Source organism: Sarcophilus harrisii, chromosome 3 (assembly GCF_902635505.1).
Source record: "Sarcophilus harrisii chromosome 3, mSarHar1.11, whole genome shotgun sequence".
NCBI lineage: Eukaryota > Metazoa > Chordata > Mammalia > Dasyuromorphia > Dasyuridae > Sarcophilus > Sarcophilus harrisii.
In genome coordinates this window covers 221053645-221080865 of record NC_045428.1, presented here as the reverse complement: position 1 = coordinate 221080865, position 27221 = coordinate 221053645, and the positions used below count along the sequence as shown (strand labels likewise).

Sequence of the window (27221 nt, the reverse complement as noted above, 5' to 3'; positions counted from 1 at the left end):
AACATAACTTCTTGAGGACAGAGACTATCTTATTTTTGTGTTTGCATTCCTAAGACCTAGCCCTGCTCAGAGCAGGTATTTAATAAATATGTGATGAATTTTATATTAAAAACATGGAGACCTATTTGGAGGCCTGCATGTAGACTGCATGTAGCCATTCTCTGTCTCATTTCTTACCAAGCCTTAACGGACCATTGTTTCAGTCAAACTAAGACCTGTTAAAGATTTTAACTTAAAAAGGCCAAAAGCTCCCATTGCATCCAGAGCCATCTCCAGTCATCTTGATCTATATCTGGCCACTGAACCCAGATGGCTCTGGAGGGGAAAGTGAAACAGGTGACCTTGCACAGCCCTCTCTCCCTTAAATCTACTTGCTTGTCATGGTATCACCTCCCTGATGTCATGGTTCTCTTTGGGAATAAAGGAAAAAACTGCACCAGACCTGGACTGCCAAACTTGAATTGTTATAGCCTCTGACCCTTTCAAAGATCATTCCATAAGCTTTTTAGAGATCTGTCCCTGTGCCTCTTTCACTGCTCCTGGCACTTTCCCCTTTTCTGTTCTCTACCACCAACATATATCATAAAAAATAGGAATATATAGCCTGCTACTATTTCATTCATCTCTGAGTTCTGTTTCTGATGAGCTGGATTTTCCACTAATGCCTCAGCTGCCTCTTTACCCTGGAGCATCCTTCCTCCCTTGCTTCTCTCTATCCTCTGAATTGGAAGTTCCTCCCAAATCTCCATTTTGAAGGAAAGTCCCAGGTCATCCATTCCTCTCTTACCTCTGCTTCTGTTTTCCAGAATTTACCACCTTGCCCACAAGTGAGTACCCTCTTTCTTCTCCCCCACCCATCACTTTTCAGCTCCCTTTCAGGTGTTGTCTTTCCCTGATTTGAATGTAAATTCACTGACAGCAGGAACTATATATTCCAAGTCAACACAGCCTGCCACATAGCAAGAGTTTAATAAATGCATGTTGACTTGATTTTACTACACAAAATAGAATACAGATAGTCAAATGGCCATTCAACTCAATTTTATGTGTATTTATTTAGTACTAATAAGTCCTCAACACCATGAAAGGCATTATAGGAGATATAGGAGTAAAAGATTCTACTGAAACAGGTTGTTTCTCTAGCATCACTCCTGTCCTTTCAATCGCCAAATCCAATTCCTTTTTTTAGATTTTATTCTCCTTAATCCTGTGGCATTATTCAAATTTGTAGATCATTTACTCCTACTATATTCTCTCTCCTCCTTTGACTTCAGAGACAATCAACTGTCCTGTGTCTCCTATAGTGTAATGGAAAGAACTCTGACTCTGAAGTCACATAATCTTACTTCAATCCTATCTTGGTTGCTTCTCTGCTTAATCATATGTAATGATGGGTTAACTGATCCGAGGTAGGGAGAAAACCTAGTCAATAGGGAACCAGTCCTTTGAGCACAGTTGGACTTGCTTTTCCTGGTAAATTATAGAGATCATGTAAGATAATCTTTGATTCTTCTCTATCACATGGAAATGTGGGGAGCCAATTGGACTCTCAGACTTGGTGCCTTTCCAGAATCTATAGCCAGAATTTCTTCCCAACATATTGAGACATCTCTTTGTGCTCAGGACACAATCTCTTTTCACCTTTATCTCCAGGTCCTTCTTCATTGCTTCACAGTCACTACTACTTTGGAAACCTCTGCTACCAACTTGTTCTCAAAGAGGTCCAAGACATCAGGGAGGTGATGCTATGACATTTAAGCGAATTGGATTTAGGTGAGGGGGGGGGGGCTGAAAAAGATTATGATGGGGTGAATGGACTCCAGCAAAAAGACTACGTCCCTGGAGCAACCCAGGATTAACAATAAGAAACAAACTGACACTGTAGAATTACCTTATACGAAATTATCTTCTACAGACAGAGCTAAGCTTTACTGACACTGTTAGCTTATACATTCTGGACATTAACTATAGGATTGATGTCTCTATCATCAGATTTAGCAAATTTAGTAAATCAATAGACAATTGATTTACTGATACACACAATTAGCATGCTTAGCATGCCTTCCTCTGGATCCTTTCCCAAAAAAAGATCCCACTTCTTCCTTTGAAACTCAGCAGTTCCCTAGGGATATCATAATAAAGTCTTTGCTCCTTTGCTTGAAGATGACCTAGGTCTGTGAATTCATTCCGGACAACTGCATACTTTCATAACTTGAATATCATCATTGTTGGTGTCCCATGTGAGGACCAGTCTATTGGCTCAAGCTCTCTCCCAGTCTTGGTAAACCTTCCATCTCCCTTCCTTCACCCTGTCTTTGGGTCATCCCCTCAAGCACTAATAAAGGCTTATTGAGTCTTTGGGTCAGACTGTCACATCATGAATCCAGATAGAATTCCCTCTCAACAGGGGATGTCTTGTATCTCTGAAATATCTGCTCTTAGATCCTCCCTTTCTAGGATGCTGGTAGAGAAAATCTAGTTTCCCCTTCCCTGTCTTTTCACAATTTGTGACAAAGATGGGACAATCCACTTTTCCATCTCATAAGATTACCCTTAAAAATTAGTATTTTAATTGTGCATTTTGTTTTTTGTATGTCTTGTCATTTTGTCTATGTCTGTGTCTCTATGTTTGCAGAATGTTTATGTCCTGTTTATACTGTTAGCTAGATTCTATTAACTTGAAAAATTTAAAATGCAGTCAGCCAGAAAAACTTCTAAGGGCTGCAAGTTAAAGAGAACACTGGGGGAAAATTATTAACATTCCTAACTCCCACCTTAGATTTTCTGTGGAAAATGTGTTATAAGAAAAGAAAAGCCTGTAAGACATTTTTTTTGTGATCCAAACACAGGCAACACTGAGGCTACAAAAATAAAGTTACATAATTAAAATTATAGAACTGATGTAGAGGAGAAAGCAGTGACTCTGAACCTCTTTTGACCCAAGAGTGCTCTTGTCTGTCAATGATTGTAAAAGTCCTCTAGTCTAGAAATGTAATAGTATTTCTTCCCTTAGATATATTAGTAATCCTGAAGCCTCCTGACCTAAGAGTGTTCTTGTACTAACAATCTGTATGTCAATGATTTCAAAGTCTTCTGGCCTAGATTTGTCCTAGATTTGCTGGTCAGTGATAACCAAATTCCTGAGGCAACTCCTCAAACCTACTAGTAAGCCATAAAATGAACAAATAAGTAACATGAAGCTCTGATACAACTGTATATAAATGTATTCCCTTCTCTCAGATGCCTTACTAATTTCTTTTGGAATTTAGCTCACTGCAATTGCTGTTACAATTACAATAAACTTTGCCTCTTGACTAGGTAATGGGATCTCTTGGTTATGCTCATTTCACTCAGCATCAGTTCATGTAAGTCTCTCCAGGTCTTTCTGAAATCATCCTGCTGATCATTTCTTACAGAACAATAATATTCCATAACAATGATATACCACAATTCACCCAGCCATTCTCCATTTGATGGGCATCCACTCAGTTTCCAGTTTCTGGCCACTACAAAGAGAGCTGCCACATTTTTGCACATACAGGTCTCTTTCCCTTCTTTAAGATCTATTTGGGATATGAGCCCAGTAGTAATACTTCTGTGTAAATTCTTTTCAGACAAGTTCGTGACACTGGTCTGTGACCCCTAACTTTTGGGGACCCCTTTCCCAACCTCAACAGAACCACTAACAACATCTTAGCAGATTCTAAAGATTTTGAAACTAATCATTAGGAGGTTTGTCAATAAGTTATTTTAAGATTTCAGGAAAGAACTTCTGAAACTTTGGAGTAATTTCAGAAACTCACCTCCTTCTGAAACAGCAAGGTTTGAGGTAGATTTATTTTAAGGAAAAATAAGGATTTAAATCTTATAAAAGTTTAAAAAGATTTTAAAAGTAATTGACAAGATTCATAGTTTCATTGTTCTAGGACAGTGAAGGAAAGAGTCTCTTTCTCTTCCCCCTTTTCCCTCTTCCCTGGCTATAGCAGGGGTAGGTAGATAGGGGAGAGAGAAAGAGAAAGAAAATATACATAGTACAGTGAAAATTATTTGTAATATGATTATAAAAGCAAGTAGAAGAAAGTAAGAAGAAAAAGAAACAAAAACTGCACTTTATTATCTATTTATCTATTTATTATCATTTATCTATTAATCAAAGTCCACTAAAGTGAAAAAGTTTAAGATATAAGAACATGATCAAAAAGGAAGTCATAATCTTTTTGTAATGACAGTGTTAACAGAGGATTTAAAACTTTGATACCTTTTGGAGACAGAAAAAAATGTCTGCCATCACTTTAAAACTCTGGCAGCAACCAACCTGTATTTGCATTATCCAGAGTCAGGCATATATAAGTTCTTTCCCATAAAAGATCCCACCTTTCCCCTTGTTAATTGTGAATTCCTTTAGGGAATATAGTCATGGTGTTATCCATGACTATATTCCAGATGATTCTGTACTTTTGTAACTTCTTATACTTCCCTCAGTCACCAGCCTTACCTTCTCATCCAGAACCAACTGGATTTAGTGGCCACCTATAGAACAAGATAACAGGAGATGGCACTGATGCAGTGAGAGACCTTGGCCTTGTTAAGCTAAGGTCTCTAACAGATCTCAGTTTGACCAAGGTAACCAACCATTCAGTTATTAAGGCTGGTTAAGAAATGAGACAAAGATTTTTACCTAGTCTAAAGAAATAAATAAACAAATAAAATAAAAAGGAATCAATCTGGTAAAGGAAGACCCTCTGGATTTCTGGCCAAAACAGCAACAATTGCTATTTACATTCACTCTGAGACAATTAAGGCCAAAACAAAGAACAAGGAGACAGTTTAGGATATTTTGTTAGCCAATCCATGAAAATCAGAGTGATTTGGATTTAAGCCTACTTACTTAGATTGCTAGAGGAAACTCTTTTTCAATCTCTAGTATTCAAGTCACCTGAGCTCTCAAGTCTCACCTTGGAACAAATAAACACAAAAGAAAAAGAAGTGCCTTTGGCTAGACTGAGAGTGACAGGAGTGGCCACTTCCATTATCCCACCACTTAGAGTAACTCAAAGCAAACTTTTTCCTTGAAAGTCATCGGGGGAGAAAGATTATCTATTTAAACCTTTTGTGGGCACATTCAATTCCAGCTCTATTTCTCTTGAATTATTATTCCTTGTGGGTTCTGACACAAGCAGGCTCTTTGTCATCAAACAGTATCAACCAATCAATGACTCACAGCCAAAAACTGACTTTCTAATATTTTGTGCATTAGATTGGAGCCAGGCAACAAGTAGCTAACATGCTCTGTATTACCCATCAAGAAGGGCAAATCTAAGGATGCTCTCCAAGAACTGGGCCCTCATTGACTAGTTTCCCCATGACTTGTAAAATGAGGAAATTGAATTACATGGCCTTTGAGATCCTTCCAGTTTTCCATAATCTAATGCCTCAGAAAAACTAAGGATGCTCCTCATCCTCTTTGAATTAAGTGTCCTGCAAAGGTCTCTCTTTTATCATCTTTTCTTTCCTCCCTTAGAAATCTCATTTTTCTTTTATAGCAACTCACTTCTATTGCTATAGAAGTAATTCCCAAACAACTCCAAAATATAATTTTTTAGATTGACTTCTCTTTTGAAACTCCAATCCTACAACTACAACTCTACTTCAAATTGATTACATTCAAATCACACTCATCTTCTCTCCACAAATCCTACTTTTTCTTCTTGCTTCCCTCCTACTGTCATAGTGTTGAGGTTGGGAAGAGGGACCTCAAAAGTTTAGAGTCACAGACCAATATTTTGAGGTGTCTCAAAAGAATGTGCAAGACACCTGTCAGATTGGCTAGAATGACAGGGAAAGATAAATGGGAATGTTGAGGGGATTAAAAAAGGACACTGATACATTGTTGGTGGAAAAAAACATCCAGCCATTCTGAGAGAATTTAATATGCCCAAAAAGTTATCAAACTGTGATACCTTTGATCCAGCAGTGCTACTACTTTGGCTTATATCCCAAAGAGATACTAAAGAAGGGGGGACCTGTATGGCCAAAATGTTTGTGGCAGCCCTGTTTGTGGTAGAAACTGAAATGAATGGATGCCCATCAATTGGAAATGGTTGGGTTAGGGGTGGTATATGAATGTTATGGAAAAATTTTTCTATAAGAAATGACCACAGGATGAATACAGAAAGGTTTTGAGACTTCATGAATGGATACTAAGTGAAAGGAGCAGAACCAGATCATTATACACTTCCAACAACGATGAGGATGTTTTCGAAGAAGTGGATTTCTTCACGAGAAGATCTAACCCAGTTTCTTGATCAAGGAGGAAGAAGCAACACCCAAAGAAAGAACACTGAGAAATGAATGTAAACTCTTATTTTGTTTTTCTTCCCGGTTATTTTTTACTTTTGAATCCAATTTTCCTGTAACAAAGAACTGTTGGTTCTGACATATATGTTGTATCTAGGATACACTGTGACATATTTAATTGAATAGGACTGCTTGCCATCTGGGGGAGGGGAGGGAGGGAGGGGGGAAAAGTCAGAACAGAAGTGAATGCAAGGGATAATGTTGTTAAAAAAATATTATGCAGGCATGGGCTCTGTCAATAAAAAGTTATAATAAAAATAAATTTTTAAAAAATTCTTTAAAAAAAAAAAAAATGTGCAAGCTTGACCCATCTCCTTAGCCAAGGTGCAAAGCTTTATTCAATAACAAGAGGACTGAATTCTAAGGGAATTCAGCAGAGGAACTAAAGCAAGGAGAGACATTTATCCAGCTTCTACCATTGATATGATAATTCTACAGCTAGGAAGGAATTTGGTTCTCATTGACCAGATTATTACTGATCAGATTATCGGTCAGTAATGAATTGAGGAGTGGTTTTATTCACTATTGTCTCAGAAGTTTGATCTGTGGGACTATCCTGAAGCCAAAAGCTATCTGATTGAGTAGTAGTCTCCCAAATCAGGCAGATTGTCAGAACAATAGCATTCCTAGGTTGGGTGTGGAAGGGGTAAAACTGGAGAACTTTGGAATCAGATTGCCAAAACAGAAACCCCCCAAAATCAGGGGACCACAAAATCATATTACATCATTTTTCCACCTCAAGTAGTTTGTACTGCAAATTCATTGAGACAAAGGGACGAAGGTCTTATCTTCTGGAACTGCTTCAAGCTGGTAAGGGCCATAGAGCTATCCCTGCCCAGTGGGGTCCACACTGAGGAAAGGAGGTAAGATGGCAGCAGCAGCATTAAGAGGGGTGCTGGGAGTCAGAATCAGGTAGCCAGTGTTATTCAAAGTGAACAAATAGTTGGAAATTCATAGCTTGGAGTCTGGAGGAAGCAAATCTCACAAATAGGTTAAAATGGAGGAGCCAAACATGAGCAAAAAGAATAATTAAAAGTGGAATTAGTAGGGGCAATAGCCAGAAACCCCACCTAGAGGAAAGCTGATGAGGGAGGAGACAATGCTATCATGAATGCTTCTCATTCAGACAACTTTTCCTAGGATAAAGGATGTTTTCCCCAAAATCCTCTCTTTTGTCTCCTTGAAGAGGTGGGGGCAGTGTCTGAAGCACTGGGAATATACACAGTGAAAGGATTACTCAGATGACTAGGGTGCAAGCAACATGTCTAAAAGTTGTTAAACATTGGATAGAGAGGATAACATGCAGGGTGGAGATTATAATCAATCTTAAATGGGTTTGATCTCCTTTAACAAAAACCTGGGCCTTCAGTCTTATCCAAAAGGCTTTTATCCAATTAGTAAAGGTGACAACAAAAAACAAAAAGCAGTTTGAAGCCCCTGAGAGGGGGAATATGTGCAAAATGCATCTGCCAGTCCTTCCCTAAGTATGTACCCCTCCTCCAGATGGGTTTCAGGATGGTGTTTAGCAGCTCTTTCACAAACTGGACATATTTGACAGATCTCTTTAATTGTTTCTCCCAGCTTGTGACTAGTGAAAATAGGTTTCACAAGGATTGGAGAGCATGTTTTTTCAAGTGAATAGTTTGGTATAGACCATAGAGAAAGTTTCCATTGCTGGCTTTGGAATTTGTAATGTTCTCAGAAAGCTATGAAGAAGCTGTTGTGCCACAGTTCCCTTTTAATTTCCCAGTTTCCCTAATTGTCCTATTACTCTGCCTCGGGTTATAACCATTCCCTCCTAATGTTAGGATAAAAGTTTTATATCTTAGACCTTAGGCTATAATCATTCCCTCTTAATGTTTGATGGGATAAAGGTCTTTATCCATTTTAGACATCATTAGACTATCAGGAGCCTCTCCAGTACCTCCAGTACCTCTCATTATGTCATCCTAGGTGCCTCCCCCCCATTAGGTCATCCCCATCCAGGTACCTCCCCCATTACATCATTGTTCTTGTTACCCTATAAAAGAAGCTTGTATCTGACTTTCGCTGCTGGATCCTTTGAGGCGATAGTCTCGTTCAACCCTGGGACCAAACCATGGATCCATTTGGTCCCAGAGTAAATCTCTCCCTTTTAAATAAATTATTAATTTGTTCTCTAATCGCTATCTTGCTCAATTTCTCCAGCATTACAAAGCTTCAAGGAAGGGGGTATAGAAGCATTATGAGTGAGTTTGCCAGAATAATTTTGGAACGGATATCCTACAATTTATTATGTGGGTAAGATATACTTTCCGTCAAGAGAACAGGGGATAGTCAAGTTAAAGTTATTTCCCTAGGGCATAGCTAGTACCAATTGGGTGGCATTCAGGGTGGGAATGGTGACATATGGGAATGGAGCCTTTGCAAATAATGCATCAGGTTACTTATGTGGGCTGCCTTGGGGATGCTGAGGGCACCCCAATCATCCTGAATGCCCCCGCTGCCCACAGAGTCCCCTAGCTGGACCAAGGGCTAAGGAGTTATCTCCTCCCACTGGCAGGGGCCCACAGAGTGACACTGAAAGAGCTGGAAGAAAATACTAAGAGCAAAGCTCTTATAAATAACAAGAAAGAAAGCTAAATGCCTCAGCCACTTTCATAGTTATTTGAGGACTAGGCCCCATAGACACTCTGCAAAGAGCTGGGCAGGCCAAAAAGAAGTTCCCACTGGCTGGTCTCTGGGATTAGAAGCTGGCCTGAGGCTGTTTAAAACAACCCAGAAGGAGAAAGGGTATGTCCCCTTTCTTCTGAGCTGAGAAAGTAAAGGTACTATGGCAGCAGCACCGGGCAGAAGAATTTACAAGCCTTCTTCCCTTGCATATTTTTTGCTGTCAAATGTTCCTTTTCTTTTCATATAGTCCCATGAGCATGCAAAATATGAAAAGCATATTTGGAGTTTGTATAGCTTTTCATTCTCATTTCATTCTCATTCCCTTCTTCAATTCCAAAGCTCTGGTTAGGTCAATGAGTTCAGCCTTCTGGGCAGATGTTCCAGGAGGCAGTGGCTTAGCTTCCAGGGTGCCACTGAGGGTCACCACAGAATATCCTGCCTTTAATTCCCCATTTTCAAGAAAACTGGACCCATCTGTAAACCATTCACCATCTGGGTTGTCAAGAGGAATGTCCCTCAAGTCAGGTCAACTGGAGTAGACATAATCTAAAGCTTCCTACAATTATGAATGATGTCTCCTGACTGAGTGTTGTCAGGGAGCAGAGTGGCAAGATTAAGAGTGTGACACACCTGGAGAGTCAGTTCCGGGGTTTCTAGTAGGACAGCAGATATCTAGTAAGCCTCCCACCAGCAGCCACTGATACCCTTTGGCTTCTAAAATGCTCTGAACCCGGTGGGGGGTTAGAACCTCCAATTGTGTCCTAGGGTAAGTTTGGAGGCTTCCTCAAATAGAAGGGCTCAGCTACCTCTAAGGCAGAAGGGCCATCCTAAATTACCAAATTTGTCTCCACCTTTCATTAGGTAGGGCTAAGGCTGGAAGAAGAGATTAGTTTAAGCTTTCAGGATCTTAACAGACTGATAGGACTGTTTGTGGATCTTTAGACAACAAAACTTCATATCCCTGGGTGTGGAAGAGAAGTTAAGGGTTTGTATGCTGCAGCCAGAGAAGTCTCTGGGGTGGGGCTGCAGATCAAGATGCCATCTAACCCATACTGTCCCTGTGCATTGGTGAGGGATTACGTTCCCCTGGATTTGTCCTTTCAAGGGCAAAAAGAAATTGTAAGTCTTTATGCAATGGTACACAAAGGAAAGCATCTTTAAGATCTAGAGTAGAAAATCATTGTGTCCTCTGGGATACTTGTACTGGGCTCATGGCTTCTACTAACCATTTGTTCTAATTACAGGAATTTACTATAAGAGGAAAAAGCAGGGACATAATCATCCTTAGCATCAAAACAGGTTCTTCAGGCCTCAGTCTGAAAGCACATACACAACAGAATAAAGCTTCCTTAGTTAGAGCTGTTTGACAACTGATTATGCAGTAATAATTCCACCTCATAGCCAGACTCAGGGATAATCAGGTGGGAAGCAAAGAAAGAGAACTGGGAAACTGAGTCAGAAGGATAGGATCCTACTTTAAAGCAGAGGCTAAGGGTGTGTCCTCCCAGTTTTTTGCCCAGATAAATCATCTACCTAGACATTTCATAAAGACATTCTCTGAGTAATTTGTGGCATTTCTCATGAAATGGTGGGCTACTTGACTTAATGATCAGGCAATCCAATTCAGAACTCAAAAGAGTATCCATTACAGTCCCAAGAGATTTTATCTCTAATAGCAAATTCTACCAATTGCAGCTCAGGGATAGATATAAACCATAAGAGATTCTGTTTAACATGCTTTATAAGCTTAAAACTTATCCTGATGCAAAGGATCAATCATTATACAGGCTTATAGATTCTAAGTGAACACATTCTTTGTTTAGAAACTATAAATCCTAAACAGGTTTATTTCTCAGAGCTGATGCTGCTTACCCTGATGGTTTCAAGAAAGCTGGCAAGCTTACAAATTAAGTAGAGTTGACAGAGACCAGGGAGGGAGTTGAGCTTACTAAATTGTCCACCCCAACTATTTTTTAGTGCTTTTGTGAACTGTGCTGTTTGATACCCTAACCCCACTCTGTCAAGGGGGAAAAGAAGTGCACACCTCATACTTGGAGATAAACTGAAAAGGCTTAACATGATGACAATATACAATAACTCCAAGTAATTTAGTTAATAATTTTAGAATTTTCCTAAGTGATAGCCAAATAGTCTTAGATGTAATTTCTATTCTTTTAAATAAATTTCCTTTTTGTTTTAGAGAGAAAACAAGACAATTCTTAAAATTGAGATAGAACAGATTTTTAAATTGACTTAACCTTAGTTGATGAGCCTAGACAAACTGAATTGCAATTTGCTAATTTTCCAATTCATGCAAATTATTTCTCTTTTGTGAACCAGGAAAAGGACTAAGGTGCCAGTTTTTACTGACAGAACTCTCAAAAGTCTGACTCTGGATGACCAGAGTTTCTAAAGTAGTGGCAAACTGCTTTTCTGTTTTCCTAAAATTGCAAAATTCTTCTATTAACACTATCAGTGCAAATATATCTCTTTAGTGGGCTTTCCTTTAAAATTGCTTTTACTATCATATCTCAAACAAATTTCCAAATTATTTTACACACACATTGAAATCATTTATCTGTTGGTCACATAAAAAATCCATAAAGTTATCAAATATGAAGCAATTATATCCAATAAAGCAGTGAACATTCATATAGCATGTTTTATGCTAAGTACTTTTGCAATTATGTGGCCTTCACAACAACAACTATTATTTCTCTTTATAAATCAGAAAACTGGGCAGAGATAAAATAATTTGCCTAAAATTTCATAGCTTATACATATTTAAGACAGAGAATATTGGTCTTATTAAATGCAGAGGTTGACTAGCTTTCTGGATGCTGCCAAGGTACCTAAATTTTTCCCAAGCAGTTCCTGGAAAGAACCTGCTGAAAACTGAGGTGCCAGAATATCCCTTTGATGGTAGTTTCAGATGCCAGCATTCAAGGAATGCTGACCATGGAGCCTGACTTTCCCTCCATCCCCATTCCTCAAGCTGGCTGGGGGGGTGGTATTTGAGCAAGATTATATGGGTCTTCTGCAGGTGAGGCAGAATTTGAATTTCCTTACAATTCTGAGATGAGAAGAGTTAGCAAACAGAGAGACTTGGGCTACTCTTGCTCTTGCTAGCAATTCCCACAACTGAGATGTTTCAGAAATTTTTCTTGCAATTTTAAAATGATTAATTGCCAAACTTCTTGATCATTGCTTTCAAAATTTTGAGAATTTGCTAAGATGTTTTGCTCTCAAAACTTGAGAATCTGTAAAGATGTTATTTTAATTTTAACTAGCTAACTTTTTTTGTGCAGTCCCCAGCTTGGCCACAGCTGAAGTCCACAGAAAAAAAGTTAGGTTTTTTAAGAAATTTTTCCAGCATTCTAACTACAGCATAGAGGTTTTTCTTGCTATTACATTTTAAATCTTTCCCCAAGTAATAAAATTAACTTACAGAACAAACATTACACAGACATTCTGCACAGAGATGCAGATACAGACAAAATGACATGAAAGACGACTGATCCATCTCTACCAAAAGTTATTCTATAGCACTTCTGTATTCCCTGGCATCCCAGAGAAGGTGAAAAGGTGGCAAAGATTCCCTAGGAACTTTGCCAAAAATTGCAAGAATTTCCCAGTCTGGGCATCCCCAGTCAAAGAAAACTTGCTGAGAGTGGAGCTCCCAATGACCCAGACAAGTTTTCTCCCACTGGCTCAGGGTGTCCCACTCTAGGATTGTGGGAGAAAAAAATGGAGGGCTTACCTTGGCAAGTAGGGAATCAAGCCAGGGCCCTTATGGGCCACCAAATGTTGAGATTCAGAAGGGACTCCAAAAAGTTGGGGTCACAAACTGGTGTTGTGAGGTATCTCAAAGGAATTTTCAGGCTTGAACTCATCTCCTTAGCTTTATCCAATTGTAAAGCCATTACAAGAAGACTGAATTCTAAGGAAATTCAGCAGAGAAACAGAAGCAAGAAGTGACATTTATCCAGCTTCTACCATTGATATGCTAATTCTATGGCTCATAGGTAGGAAGAAATTTGGTTCTCTTTGACAAGATTATTCACTATTGTGTCAAGAGTTGATCTGTGGGACTATCCTAAGGCCAGAAGCAATAAATTGAGAAGTGGTCTTATTCACTATTGTCTCAGGAATTTAGAAAACAAATTCACTGTAGAAGAGAATGATGGAATATTATAAGCAATCACTCCTTATAAAACTTTCTAAAGAAACCTTGGCACAAAACCAAAATGAGCAATCTCATCCCAAGAACATTTAAAGATGAAACTGGCAGGAAGACAACAGAGATAAAATTGAATAAATTTGTCATATTATTTCATATAATGATCTATTTTCATCATCAATAACAGACAAGCTACCAAATTTGGAGGCCAAGATCCCTCTTCTTGATGTGCTATACAAGAAATGGCATTTCAAAAGATGAACTCAGGAAGAGGGATCAGGACATATACAGAACAAAGAAACTTGTATTGAAAGTGATGTAGTCTTGAAGATATTGATGAATGACTTTGCAAAGTGTCTCAGGGATGAAAAGAATGGAAAAATTCACAGACAATATTATTATTCCCTTTATGCATTTGAGAACATCAATAACTACTAACCCATGAGCCTGATTTCCCATCTCTGTGAAATCTTGTTAAGAACAACTTATATGTTTTTGAAGGAATTCCTGACAGACCTTTTATAAAGCAGATATTCTAAAATAACTCTCTCCAACAAAAATATAACATCTCATGATATTAATGGTCTGCTGATTACCAAATATACATGTGTATGTATGTATATGTGTATATACATGTAAATATTTGATAGTTGATAGAGCAAATCACAGATTTAAAAGCTCTCCTCTAAACAAGTAATCTCTCAACTATATGCTAGGCTTCCATAAAATTATTTGACAAATAGGATCACAATAATCCTTTAAATTGTTAATGACAAGAAAAACATAAAAACAAAAAGTGTTTGGCACTCTCATGGAGGGTATCTTGTACAAGGTCCAGTTGGAATAGGAATTCCATTAAGGTGGACAGTTTCAAGTACACAAAACTGAAAGGCACAATCTTGTCCAGTACATTTAGAATTAGAAAGAAAACTTCTGGGTAAAAATCTTTGTAGCATATTTCTTTGATATAAACTGATTTCTAAGATATGTAGGAAATTGATACAAATTTAAGAGACATTTCCCAATAGATTAAGGCATATGAAGAAGTAAACTATCAACAACCATATAAAATTTTCTGATTATTACATCAAGGTCCCAAGGTTTCATTTTTGAAGTCCATGGTTATTTGGGAGATCTGTCTAAAAATCCATACAAAAAAAATTGAATAGTTCAAAAAATACTATTTTTGATACATTACAAATATACAGTTGAGAAGTACATATTAGAAATAGTTGATGTATTTGGAGCCAATAGTCAATAGTTGAATATCCAATCTTTTGAGGTATAGTTGAGATGATCTCTATAGTTAAAGATAGAGTTAAGTGACTTGCCCAGAATCACATAGCTAATAAGTTTCTGAGGATGGATTTAAACTCAGATCTTCCTACTTCTTGACCTGGAGCTCTCTTGGCCTGGAGCTCTATCTACTGTGCCACCTAGCTGTCCAACTCAATATGTAGAGAAATACAGTCTTTAAAAGGAGAAGGAGATGAGGATGATCAGCATTTTCATCATAAACTTAAGAGTTAAATAAAATAAAGACTGAAGTGCTTTGCTTAGGATAACAAAGAAAAGCTATCTTGAAATGAATCACTTAACTTAAAATTTCCTATCAAATCTTTTTTTTTCCCTTTAAGCTTCCAGCCCCAGATCCCTACTGACAGGAAAAAAAAATTTAATTAATCATTTTAACATACTAAATATAAAGGACAATTACCTCCTATTTTAAGAAAACAACTAGAAAAAACAATCCCATTTTCCTTGGATTTGGAGGGGAGATTTGGAGTGGGGTGGGAGGGAGAAGTGGGAAGGGGAATTTCATACTCAACAATCTAATACAAGAATAAATATATAATTTAAATTTGTCAATCTGACAACTAATTATTTTTCTAACTATATCCATCAGTACATGAGTGCTATTTTAAGATAAAAAAATTCATCAATTCAACATTTGTCTCCTATTTTAGTTTCCAAATTATCCCACACTTGGCTAAGCAAAAATTAAAAACACAAAAAGAAATATATAAAACCTAGTGGTTCACTTTAAAAAGAGAGATCAGCAAAGAATAAAACAATTTATTCATTTTAATGATAATGAATACACACTGAATTTAATTGAATCTGGAAACTGACAACTTTGTTAATTATGTATTATTCCTGTTTTAGACACAGAATTTTTTTTTTACATTTATCAACAGTCTATCACAGTAGATTATGAATGACAACAGCAATGAGACCTACTTTTTCAAACTGTGGATCAAAGTTTAGAGTTAAATTTTAGGCAGAGGTCCTGAGTCAGTACTCTTAGGCTATTAATTAATGTATATGGGCCTACTTATATTCTCCTTTCCCTTGTAAGCAATAAAGAAATCTCAAAAAATGTTCAATAAATTCTAAGAAACCAAACCTATTCATCATTGTTGTTCTTCAATATTTCCCTAAAACTGGTATCTTATAAAGAAAAGCACTAAGACCCAAAGACAGACACAGTCTCTTAGGGCTAAATGCAGAAGGTGGAAAGTCAATCTCCATTAACTGCCCACTTTTTCCACATTTCTTCACCTCAACTCTTTTTCCATACTCAGGCACACCCCTTTTACTCTAGATTCCACAATTCACTGCTCCTAACTCACTCTAGATTCTTTCAAATCATCATTAGACTCTCTACCCACATACTACCTTATCTAACAGCATCATCAAAGCTATATTCTGAGTCTTCCTAAATAATCCAAAATATAATAAGTAATTCTGAAGGATTATGGGTCTTTATTAATTCTATGCATAGTTGTTAGCCTTTTTGGAAACATTCTTCCAAATGTAAAAGGTTTACCTTGTTTGGGAGTTTTCAGGGTCAAAAGTTTTCAAGGACCAGAAACTAAAAGATGGGGCCAATAGGGTTATGGCATCAAAGGTAATGGTTCTGATGTCTGAGTCAAGAGTATGAGAAATAAGAGGTTAACATCTAACTCCTTGGGAATCCGTGATATCTCTGTTATCCAAAGGCAAGAACTGGACAAAGTTCTGGGAAGTGAGAGTTAAGGAAAAGGTGAAGGAATCAGAGGTATCTATCATTTGCCAGAAGCCAGGCAAAATTCTGTAAGAGTGGTCAGGCAACTAGATTTCTGTGTTCCAGGTAAGCAAAGGTTTGGAATCTAGAAAGTCAGGAAGAGTGACATGATGCCAGCCAGCAACCTGAAAATGTGGGAATGAGGTTGTTCCCATCACATCTTGCACAGTTCCTGACACCAGTAAGTACTTAATAAATGTTTATTATTGACTAGGGCAATATTGTTTTGGCCTCTGGCCTCCTAATGCTTTCTGTTTAGGGTTAATAGATAGACCTATAGGTCATGAATGTTAAGGATGAAAGGAGTCATAGAAATAATTTAATCCAATCATTTCTATTTACAAATAAGGAAATTAGTAACTGGTAGGGTGAAGATTTGAACCTATTTTCTGACTCCAAGTCAAGGGCTACTTGCATGACATCATATGCAAGAAGTAATTGCAGGTGTAATTGGGTTCAGATGTGCTTGCCTAGCTACTTTCAGATTATTTTCAATGTTCCTACAGCAACCTTCTGTAATATTCTGCCATAATATACTCTTTGGTTATAGATGACTAACCAGCAATTATAACAGTTATGGGTAATTATTATAAATATATTATACAACAATTTCAGACATCTATTTTCAAAGAGCTGAAAAAAATAGATCACTTAGCCTACCCTATCTAGATGGCTAAAGACCTAAGATAATGATTCACCTTCACATTTTATTTAGTCATCTCCCCAGAACATCTTGCCATCTTCCTGACATAAATGCCCCACTTATCCTCCACCTGTGCCAGCTCCACACCAGCCCTCAGCACTCCAGATTGCCAGATGCCTCCCACTCCCAGGGGAAGTTAAAGCCATTCATCTTTGGAACTCCATCCCCAGCATTTAGCAGTCATTGATTCATGACCAAATGAGTATAAAGTAACCCATTTATTTCACTGTAAAGACCATGCTCTCCTGTCACAGCCTATCCAGTCACCCACTGATGTGATCTTGCCATCTACTTGCCACACCACATAGTCTCCGCTTTTTCCACTTAATGTGATAGATACAGATTTTTTTAAAGCAGTTGTTCTGTTGCTTTTAGAAAGAACCTGCCAATTCACTATTACATGGATTAAGTCCCTATTCTTGGTAATCTATAGATTAAAACTTCTTTCCTTGTAAAAATTGTTTAATAGTGAGGATCAATGAGTCAATGAATTGTACCACCCTCCTTAAAGTGATAAAAATGCTATTTGGGGGTACCTTAAAATACTATATTCTCAATCAAACAAATTTGAGACTAAGTATGAAAAATCTTTGAAAACCATTGGATCCAGGCAAATATATGTAGCAGAGTAAATGTGATTATATTGACAAAGGAAACCTATCAAGCACTGTGGATCATCTATAAAATATTAAGCTAGTTCTGGAACCAAGAGATTCAAGCAAGTAGTAATCTAAAGACAGAACAGTTCCATCCAAGACTCTATAAAATGATAGAAAGTTCCATTTACACCTACCCTTTTCATCTTCCTCATGTTGTTCCCCACCCCCACTCCTGATTAAATTACAATCTCCTTTAAAACAGGGTTTTTTTGTGTGTGTGTTTGTATATTTTGTATTTGACAAAAGCTTTCATAAATCCATCACTATATTTCATTTTTTACAGTCCTATTCTCCTTATAAGCAGGACTTGAAATGAGGAGGGAGGAGGAATAGCAGCACTCTGTGTGTGGGGTTTCACTAGAAAAATAAGGTAGCAGGACAACTTAAAAAGGAACCTCTTTAGGCCCTCCTGAAAAACAACATTAATGATATTAGCAATTGCAATAACTCATATTTATACAATTGTTCAAAGTTTTCAAAGTGCTTTATAATTGATTCTCACAACAATCAATATACAGGTACATAAATATACCTTTAAATAAGAAAAACATGAATATAAAAATGCAAATTGGTTGAAAAACTAAGAAATGTGTGTATATATCTATATATATACATGCATATATCTATCTCTATATCTATATATTTTTTTTCTTATCTTTTTCAAAGTAAAAATAATGCATGACAATCCTGTGAATTAGAGGTTATTATTATCCCCATTTTATAGAAGAGGAAATTGAAGTTGTAAGAGATAGTGACGTTTCACCAGTCACATAGCTAGTAATGTCTAAGACAAGATTAAAACTTAGCTAGATTCCAAGTTTAGTTTGCAGTTTATCCACCAAGCCACCTACTATAACATATTCCATTTTATTGTATTAATCAAGGGATTTGGCTCTTCATCTTTTTGTGTAAATTTGGTGAAGTCTATGGACCTTGAATCAGAATATTAAGAAACATGAAACAAATACATAAGGTTGGAAGGGAACCAATTATATTAAAATTCAGTTATACAAATATTAAAAAAAAAAAGTTCACAGACAGGTTAAAAATCTCTAAATCCAATTTCTTCACTTAACAAATAAGTAACATTGTGGCATAAAGATTCTAGGGACAGCTTAAGTGACTACACAGGAGAACACTGATCCTGTGATTCCAAATTCAGACTACAGTCTTTCCTATACTTCTACCCTGAAAAGTTTTGATTTGCATATAGGTGCTTTGAGTGAAGTTAGGCCAGACCCTTTGAGTTCCAAGTACTTCCTTAATTTTTTTAAAAACTGAATTACTCAGAAACAGTTGCTCCTTAAAGTAACTATTCCAGAGGGAGAAAAGAGTCATATTTTGAATTTGGTTTCAAGAATAGACAGTTTTCCATCAGATCCCACTTTGATAAGGTGGAGGTAAATGTGATCCTGGATACTGTAGGACTATGCCAGAAAAAAATCTATACTTTAAACAGTTGCATCAAACTCCAATAGAAAACAGGATTACTAAACTATCTATAAGGATCCCTGCAGGTCACATACTGATTTAGAAAACCACACATCTTATGTATTTTTCAATTAATTCATCAATAATTAAAATCAGATATGAATTACATTTAAATTTTTTTTTTGGTAGCCCTTAGTATTGTGGGCCACCTGTGACCCCTGGGCCATGTTTGACACCTGTACTCTAGAAGGCAACTTCTTTTTTATCTTTAATTTTTTAATGGTATTTTATTTTTCCAAATACATGCAAAGATATTTTCAACATTCACCTTTGCAAAATCTTGTGTTCCAAGTTTTTCTCCCTTTCTCTCCCTACTCCCTCCCCAAGACAGCAAACAATTTGATTATAGGTTAACCATGTACAGTTCTTCTAACCATTTCCATATTCTCTGTGTTCTGCAAGAAAAATCAGATCAAAAGGAAAAAAAATCATGAGAAAGAAAAAAACAAACAAACAACAATAATTACCAAAAAAAAAAAAAAAAGTGAAAAGACTATGCTTTGATCCCTATTCAGTCTTCATAGTTCTTTTTCTGGATGTGAATGGCATGTTTCATCACAAATCTATTAGAATTTTCCCAAATCTCCTTATTTTTACTACAGTTGGTCATCACACAATCTGTGTACAATATTCTCTTTAGAACCTCGCTTCTTAAACTGAGGTTTACCATTCCTTATGGGGTCTCATAACTGAATGTGGGGGTTGTAAAATTATGATTAGTTATCAGTAAATGTTTGATTTGTATACCTGTTTTATACATCTATAAACCCAGGATTACAAGTAGAAAAATTTTTATAAAGCACTGGTCTGGAAGATTATACTCATGCAGGAAAGTCTTGAGTGGTATCTTCTCTGACTTAGTTCTGTGGACCTAGCTCTGTCTGAACTCTTAAGCAATATATACCCTGGAATCAGAGAGTATCCATGATCTTTGCTCTGTGTACCACTTGACTTGTAAGAAGTAGACACTGTCTTGCCTAGACTTCATGAGTTCTTACTCTCACATTAGTGATAATATTTTAAAGACATGAACTATGTTCAGTTATATTGATACCAAAGTATCTCTCTTGGGATTATTTTACCTAAACCCAGGATAAAAGAAACATTTCCTGCTCACTGGTTAGTGAAGGTTACCAAAATAAAATGAAATATACTGGGAAATATTGTTCTGTAGAAAGTAGACTATGTGACACAACTTAGTATAATGGATAGAGAACTAATCTCAGAGTCTGAAATATCTAGATTCAAGTCTCATCTTTGACAATTATGGGCAATGGGCACATCACAGTAACCTCTCAGCTCCCAAGCTATTCTGTGATTATAAATTGCATAGAAGTTCTACTAATGCTAATTACCTTACTAAAAGTCACCCCTTACCAATGAATTCAATAAATCCATTTAAACACCAGATTTAAGTACAAGAAAAAAAAACAAGGAAGAAAAATTAGATTCCTCCAGAGTACAGTAGTCTCAGATCCAGGGAAATCTAACACCTCCCATTTAGGCAGATTCTCTTTGGTTTTAGGACATTACAGAGGGTTCTCCTCCCCTTTTAATAGAGATTCCTTTGTAAAAGAAAACCCCAAGTGTTTGTAACTTGTATTCTTTCCGTTTTGCACCCTAAATTCAGCAAAAGACATTTAAACTGAGATTTTTAACATCAAGAAACCAGTATGATGCTTAGTGGATAGGGCTTTAGATTTGAGGTCAGAAAAACCTGGATTCGAATCCCATTTCTTTAACTCATCATCGGTGTAATCAGAGGCAAGTCACTTAAGCTTTCTAAATTTTTCAAGTTTGCTGAATGCTTTTGTTGGACTAAATATCTCTAACATAGCTTCCAACTCCAAATGTAAGATCTTATGATCCCTCTTTTGTTCAAAATCATTGTGGCAAGTTAACTTCATGAAAAATCTAAGTTGAATATTTTTTTTAATAAAATCCAATTTAGTTACTTTCAGGTACAAAATATGTTACTATGAAAGTACTTACAAGTTAAACAAAAATGGTTCAATAATAAAGATTCTTGGTCAAAGAAATATACACACTCTCTAATATATAAAAACGTGCAATCAGATGTGCTGGTTGAATTAAAACCAGCCCATTTCACAGCCATTTGAGAGCTCTTTCTGTTTAAACACTGTGCTAGATAGGGAAAACAGAAATCTTTCATCTCCAGAGTCTTTGGTTAAAAAAGCAATTTAACGCCCCTTAAGAGTAAGATACTGACCCTTTATTTTTTTTTTTTAATTTAATAGCCTTTTATTTACAGGATATATGCATGGGTAACTTTACAGCATTAAAAATTGCCAAACCTCTTGTTCCAATTTTTCACCTCTTACCCCCCCACTCCCTCCCCTAGATGGCAGGATGACCAGTAGATGTTAAATACATTAAAATATAAATTAGATACACAATAAGTATACATGACCAAAATGTTATTTTGCTGTACAAAAAGAATCAGACTTTGAAATATTGTACAATTAGCTTGTGAAGGAAATCAAAAATGCAGGTGGGCATAAATATAGGGATTGGGAATTCAATGTAATGGTTTTTAGTCATCTCCCAGAGTTCTTTCTCTGGGCGTAGCTGGTTCAGTTCATTACTGCTCCATTGGAAATGATTTGGTTGATCTCATTGCTGAGGATGGCCAGGTCCATCAGAACTGGTCATCATATAATATTGTTGTTGTAGTATATAATGATCTCCTGGTCCTGCTCATTTCACTCAGCATCAGTTCGTGTAAGTCTCTCCAGGCCTTTCTGAAATCATCCTGTTGGTCATTTCTTACAGAACAGTAATATTCCATAATATTCATATACCACAATTTATTCAGCCATTCTCCAACTGATGGACATCCATTCAGTTTCCAGTTTCTAGCCACTACAAAAAGGGCTGCCACAAACATTCGTGCACATACAGGTCCCTTTCCCTTCTTTATAATCTCTTTGGGATATAAGCCCAATAGATACTGACCCTTTAGAGAGAATAAAGAATTTAAACTTAGACATGTCTAGATTATTGAAATTTTATAAAGTGTCTATTAGAGTTACTAAAAGTTCATTGACTATAGTGCATGACCTCAGAGTTCAACCAATAATTTATGATTTCATTCAATTCAATAAGCAGTTTATTAAGTAACTACTATAGTAGACCTACCTTTAAGTACTTTACATTTTACCATGGGTAATAACATATATATAGAATATTAAATATTAAGAAAATCTTGTAGTATATGTTTATTGATGACATTTTAGAGGACATTTCTAATCAAGAAAAAGTTGGACTAAATTATCTCAGAACTTTCTGTCATTTCTGAGAGGGAAGGAGAAATAAAGGGAGGAAGAGAGGGAAGAAGAGAAGAAAAAAGCAGGAAGGACAGAAAGGATAAAAGGAGAGGGAGAGAAGGAAGAAAGAAGGAAGGAACAAAGGAATGAAGGGTACAGACCTGAGATTGCATTGTTCTAACAATGCAAGTCATCAACTATTCTGTAATTTATAGCATTAGAAAATTGTCTAATATGCTAAAGGTAAAGTTATTTGTCCCAGGCTCATGAACCAGACATAACCTTTGTTATGTCAAAGGTCATAACAAGAACTTGGATCCTGATTTTCTTCACAATGAGGAAAACTATCCACTATATCTTGCTGTTTCTCTTCATTAACACTATTTTCTGTTTTCCTAATCTAGAGTGGCTTTAATTTCCTTTCTGTCTTCTTGATCTAATGTGGCTCAATTTTTTTTTTTTTTTACATCAACAATGCTTAAACAAACACCAAACTGTATTTCTGGAAAGTGAAAAAACCTACTCAGGACTGCTATGGAAGTTAGTACTTGGCAAGTTTGCTAAGCTAGTCATCTTATGAAAGACTGTCATAAAATTTCTTGGAAGATTCCAACCAAATACATGATGTCCCAGAGGGTGTTAACTAAAACACAATATGTATCAGTCTTTTCAACAAACAAAAACAATCTCTGCTAGATGAAACAGAATTAGTTTTTAAACTCACCTCTCTTGCATGTGAAGTGGGCCAAAGCCATCATCCAAAGTAATACAGCAGTCATCCTCTTCTATTCCACTGGAAGAGGATTTCTGGGATTCTCCTTGTACAGCTGCTATCCTACGGAACTCCTTCAGCAACCTCAGTTCACTAAAGTTGTCCGTAATTGGCTCAGCTCCCATATGTGCATGTGCATTTGCATGAGCTGGAGCTGATGTTTGATTTAATTCCATCTCTAGCTCTCTTGAAATGACTCCTCCATCTTTGTTCTCCAAGTACATATTTCTGATGTAGCTCCTATCACCTAAAAATGGGTCCAAATATATATAAATATATTCAACTATCAATATCACATTATATAACTCTATTCTAGGAATTTTTATGCCATGAGACTATCTTACAGATAAGAGTGCCTAATTATAAGGTCTTTTGTAGTTTTAGTAATGTAATCCTTTAGATCAAGTGTTTTATATCAAATTGTTCTTTAAAATTAAGAAGGCTAATATGCAGACTCATAATTTTCCACATTCATTTTTAAGTCACCATGTAAATCTATTACCCAATAACCTAGGGATTATCTGGGTCAGTTTTATACTCATAGTTTATTTACATTCTGCAAATATCTAAAATTGACCCTAGTATAATGAGAACAGTAGAGTATTTAATGTCCAGATAGAAAACTATTCACAAATCATACCTCATACATAATAATGTCAAGTACATTATTTACATAAAATGTGGCATTTGGGGGGGGGGGGAAGGAGAATTTAAGCCTATTATGATTGTGCCTAGCCTTAAACCTATTATCATCTCTTATAAACAGAATTAATTTGCTTCATGTGAAAGGAGTTGAAGTTGTACCTTAATAACCATGTGATACACATGAATGATACCAAGCTATATGACTTCACCAAAAGAAATTATATTTCTTTCATCTTGTGAAATATTTCTCCAATACCATCTTAACGCCATTTATCTTTAAGTAGAAAAGTATTTATACAAAGGAAAGATAAAGATTGAAATATTATAATATGAAGATAGAGATTATATTGAATCAATGAATGAAAGTAATAACTAAAAAACTGCTTTTTTTCCAGGAAAGAGACACATCATCAAGCATAAAGATATTAAAGCAAAAGTTATAACTAAACATGTCAAGAGATACAGTATCATTCTGAAGTCAAAGGTGAATAGGAAGAACACATTTTAGACAATTAATGTCTAGGCAATGTATCAGTCTCAATGTACAATTTTGTAACTATAAAATGAATAACAGAATTTGAAAATAACCTAAAATGAATAAGATTTTGAAAATATCATGAATAAAGACTAAAACACTAAATTAAATTTACAAAACATAAGAACCATCACCCTAAAGCAAGAGAATTGATCAGCATTTTTAGAGCAAATGACAAAAGGGTCAAAAACCTTCAAAAATATTTTTGGAATAAAAAGACATCACTTTACTAAGCAACAGCAAAAACTGCTAACAAGTACACACTATTGGATTTGTTGGATGTTTACTAAGAGTGGCTTACTTCTAGATGGATCCAATGATTCAAAGAACCAAGCATGGAATTCATGGGTAACATTTGCATGAACTTGATCAAAAATATACAATGAAGCCTTAATCAAAAAGTGAAGTTTTGGGGATTTGTTTATGAAAAGAGAAAGATTTCTGATTATAATTCAGTATCAAGTTAATGGATCCTAGAAACCAAAGCAGGGTTATCCTTGAAGATTTATCTGCCTTAGTGATTAAAGTAGATGAAAAAGGAAATGGTAAAGACAATCACCGTAGGCTATGAAACCAAGCACCTACAAAATACTTCACAAAAGATGACTTGGGAGCTAGAACTACAAATCAGAAATTCATTGTTTTTAGTGGACTGCCAAAAACAAATCTTCCCATTACAGAAATAGACCATAAAACATCCTGGTGAACTTGAGCAATAAGAACCAATTGCCACATAATCAAACTGTTGCCCACAATTTCTTGAACTTAACACCAATTCACAGAAATTTAAGAAGAATATTTTAATAGAGCTCAACATTTTTATGAGGTAACAAACCCAAATTCATGTATCCCAAATACAATGTTCTCTGAAGAAGACAACTTGTAAGGATCTTTTCCCAGTGTTTTAATTTGGTTCCTGATTTCAACCTTACAGCCTTACAATCTGTTTTCTTCAATGATGCACATTCTAAATTATAATACTTTTCAAGGGATTTATAAGGACTTTATGAAGAGTGATGGGGTGATAAAGAAAGAGTCATGAATTATGAGTAGGAGATACATATCACCAGCACTTCAGTAAATGTCTCATCCTAATTTGAATGCTTGAACAAAAGCAGGATAATGACCTGAAAAGGGGTAAAGATTAAAAAGGGCTTTCCAAATATAACTCAACAAGTTGAAAATACAAATTGGCTATAGTTTAAGCAAATGAAGGTTACAAGAATTATCTGAGAGGATCAGAGGAAAAATATAAGTGGAAATGAAGGATGTGAGGGGCTCCAAGAAGCCTACTGATAGATTTGAAAACAAGTGATATTTTGGTCCTGATTCATATAGCTAACAAGAAGGTATCATAGAACTTTATAAAGGATAATTACATAGTCAATGCAAAAAAAAAAAAAAAATTGGCCTGCATTGGCCTAACCAAGTCATTCCCTACTCAATAAATTCCAATAACTCAGTATTTATTTCTAAGACCAAGTAGAAAAATTTCTGTTTGACTTTTTAAATTTTTTTTTAATTTAATTTTTAACTTAATTACTAAATTATAGTATGGTTCTTTCCGACATGGCTAGTCTTCTTATATTCTGTTCAATTATTGTCAGTTATGTCTGAACTTTTGTGAACCCATTCGGAGTTTTCTTGGCAAAGATACTAGAGTAGTTTGCCATTTCCTTCTCCCATTCATTTTACAGATGATAGGCTGAGGCAAACAAGCTTAAGTAAACTGCCCAAGTGTCCGAGTCTGGATTTGAACTCCAGAAGATATCTTTATGACTACAGGTACACTACAATCTGGCCTTTCTCTTTTTTGAACAGGACACTTCACTTCCTGATTCCATCCATGCCTTTTCCCTGCATATTTCCCCTACCCAGAATGTTCTTCCTTCTTTATTTTCACATTCTGGCTTTCCTATCTTCCTACAAGACTCAACTCAAATTGAGCCTTCTGTAGGAAACTTTTTTAAGTCTCCCCACAACCATTATACCACAGTTTGTGACCTAAGATAACCTTCTGTATGTAACACTGTATGTACCTTGTATGTACATTTTTTTCTTATATCTTGTGTCTCCTATGAGAATTTGAGCTTCTGGAAGACAAGAATTTGTCCTTTCTTTTCTTTTTATCCCCTGCATTTAGCATAGCGCCTGACACATAACAAATCTTAAATAAAAGCTTATTGTGTGACTGACTGGTAAGAACTGGTTAAAATGAAGAAGACTGATACAGAAATCACTATCCTGCTTCAAAATCTTTCATGGCTTCCATTACCCAGCAAATTATGGCTATATTCCTCCCTTAGTATTCAAGGGACTCTATCATCTGGCTTTGCCCACCCACCAACCTTCTCTGCCACCATTTCCCCAAATATACTCTTTCTACAACAACTAGGGCATTCTTTGAGAATGGCAAGCCCTTTCATACCTCTAAGTCTTTACTTATGCTATTGGAAACTCCCTAAATCCTACCAATTCATCAAGATCCATTTCAAATTCCACTTATGTATTCCTGATGAATTCTAGTCAATAAACACCATATCTTTTCTTGATTGCCTAAACAAGACATTGTCTGGATCTTACATTTTAAAATTTATTTATATTTAATTTTGCTCAATTACCTAATATTTTGATCACTCTCTATTTTTCTTTCCAATTGGCTTTTCAGTTTAATTTCTTTGAAAAGATTATAAATTCCTTGAAGGAAAGGATCTTATATTTCTTTTATATAAATAAATTATGTTAATTATATTAATTATCATATAATTACATATTAGTATTTTTTCCTTATTTCAAGATTTGCTACTTCCTTCTCTGGAAAAATCATTTTGTTAACTGCTAAGATACAAAATTTAGACAAAACTTATTCTCTA

At 36.0% G+C, this 27221-nt stretch overlaps 1 protein-coding gene across 1 annotated transcript in view; it reads right to left on the bottom strand.

Moving 5' to 3' along the window:
• The window catches only part of OCA2 (OCA2 melanosomal transmembrane protein), a 313841-nt gene extending 290395 nt beyond the window's left edge, over positions 1 to 23446 (bottom strand). Inside the window, exon 1 of the mRNA XM_031959092.1 lies at positions 23121 to 23446. Coding sequence (XP_031814952.1) covers positions 23121 to 23392 — 272 coding nt within the window. The 5' untranslated portion in view covers positions 23393 to 23446. The remainder of the gene's footprint in view (positions 1 to 23120) is intronic.
• Positions 23447 to 27221: the final 3775 nt, after the last annotated feature.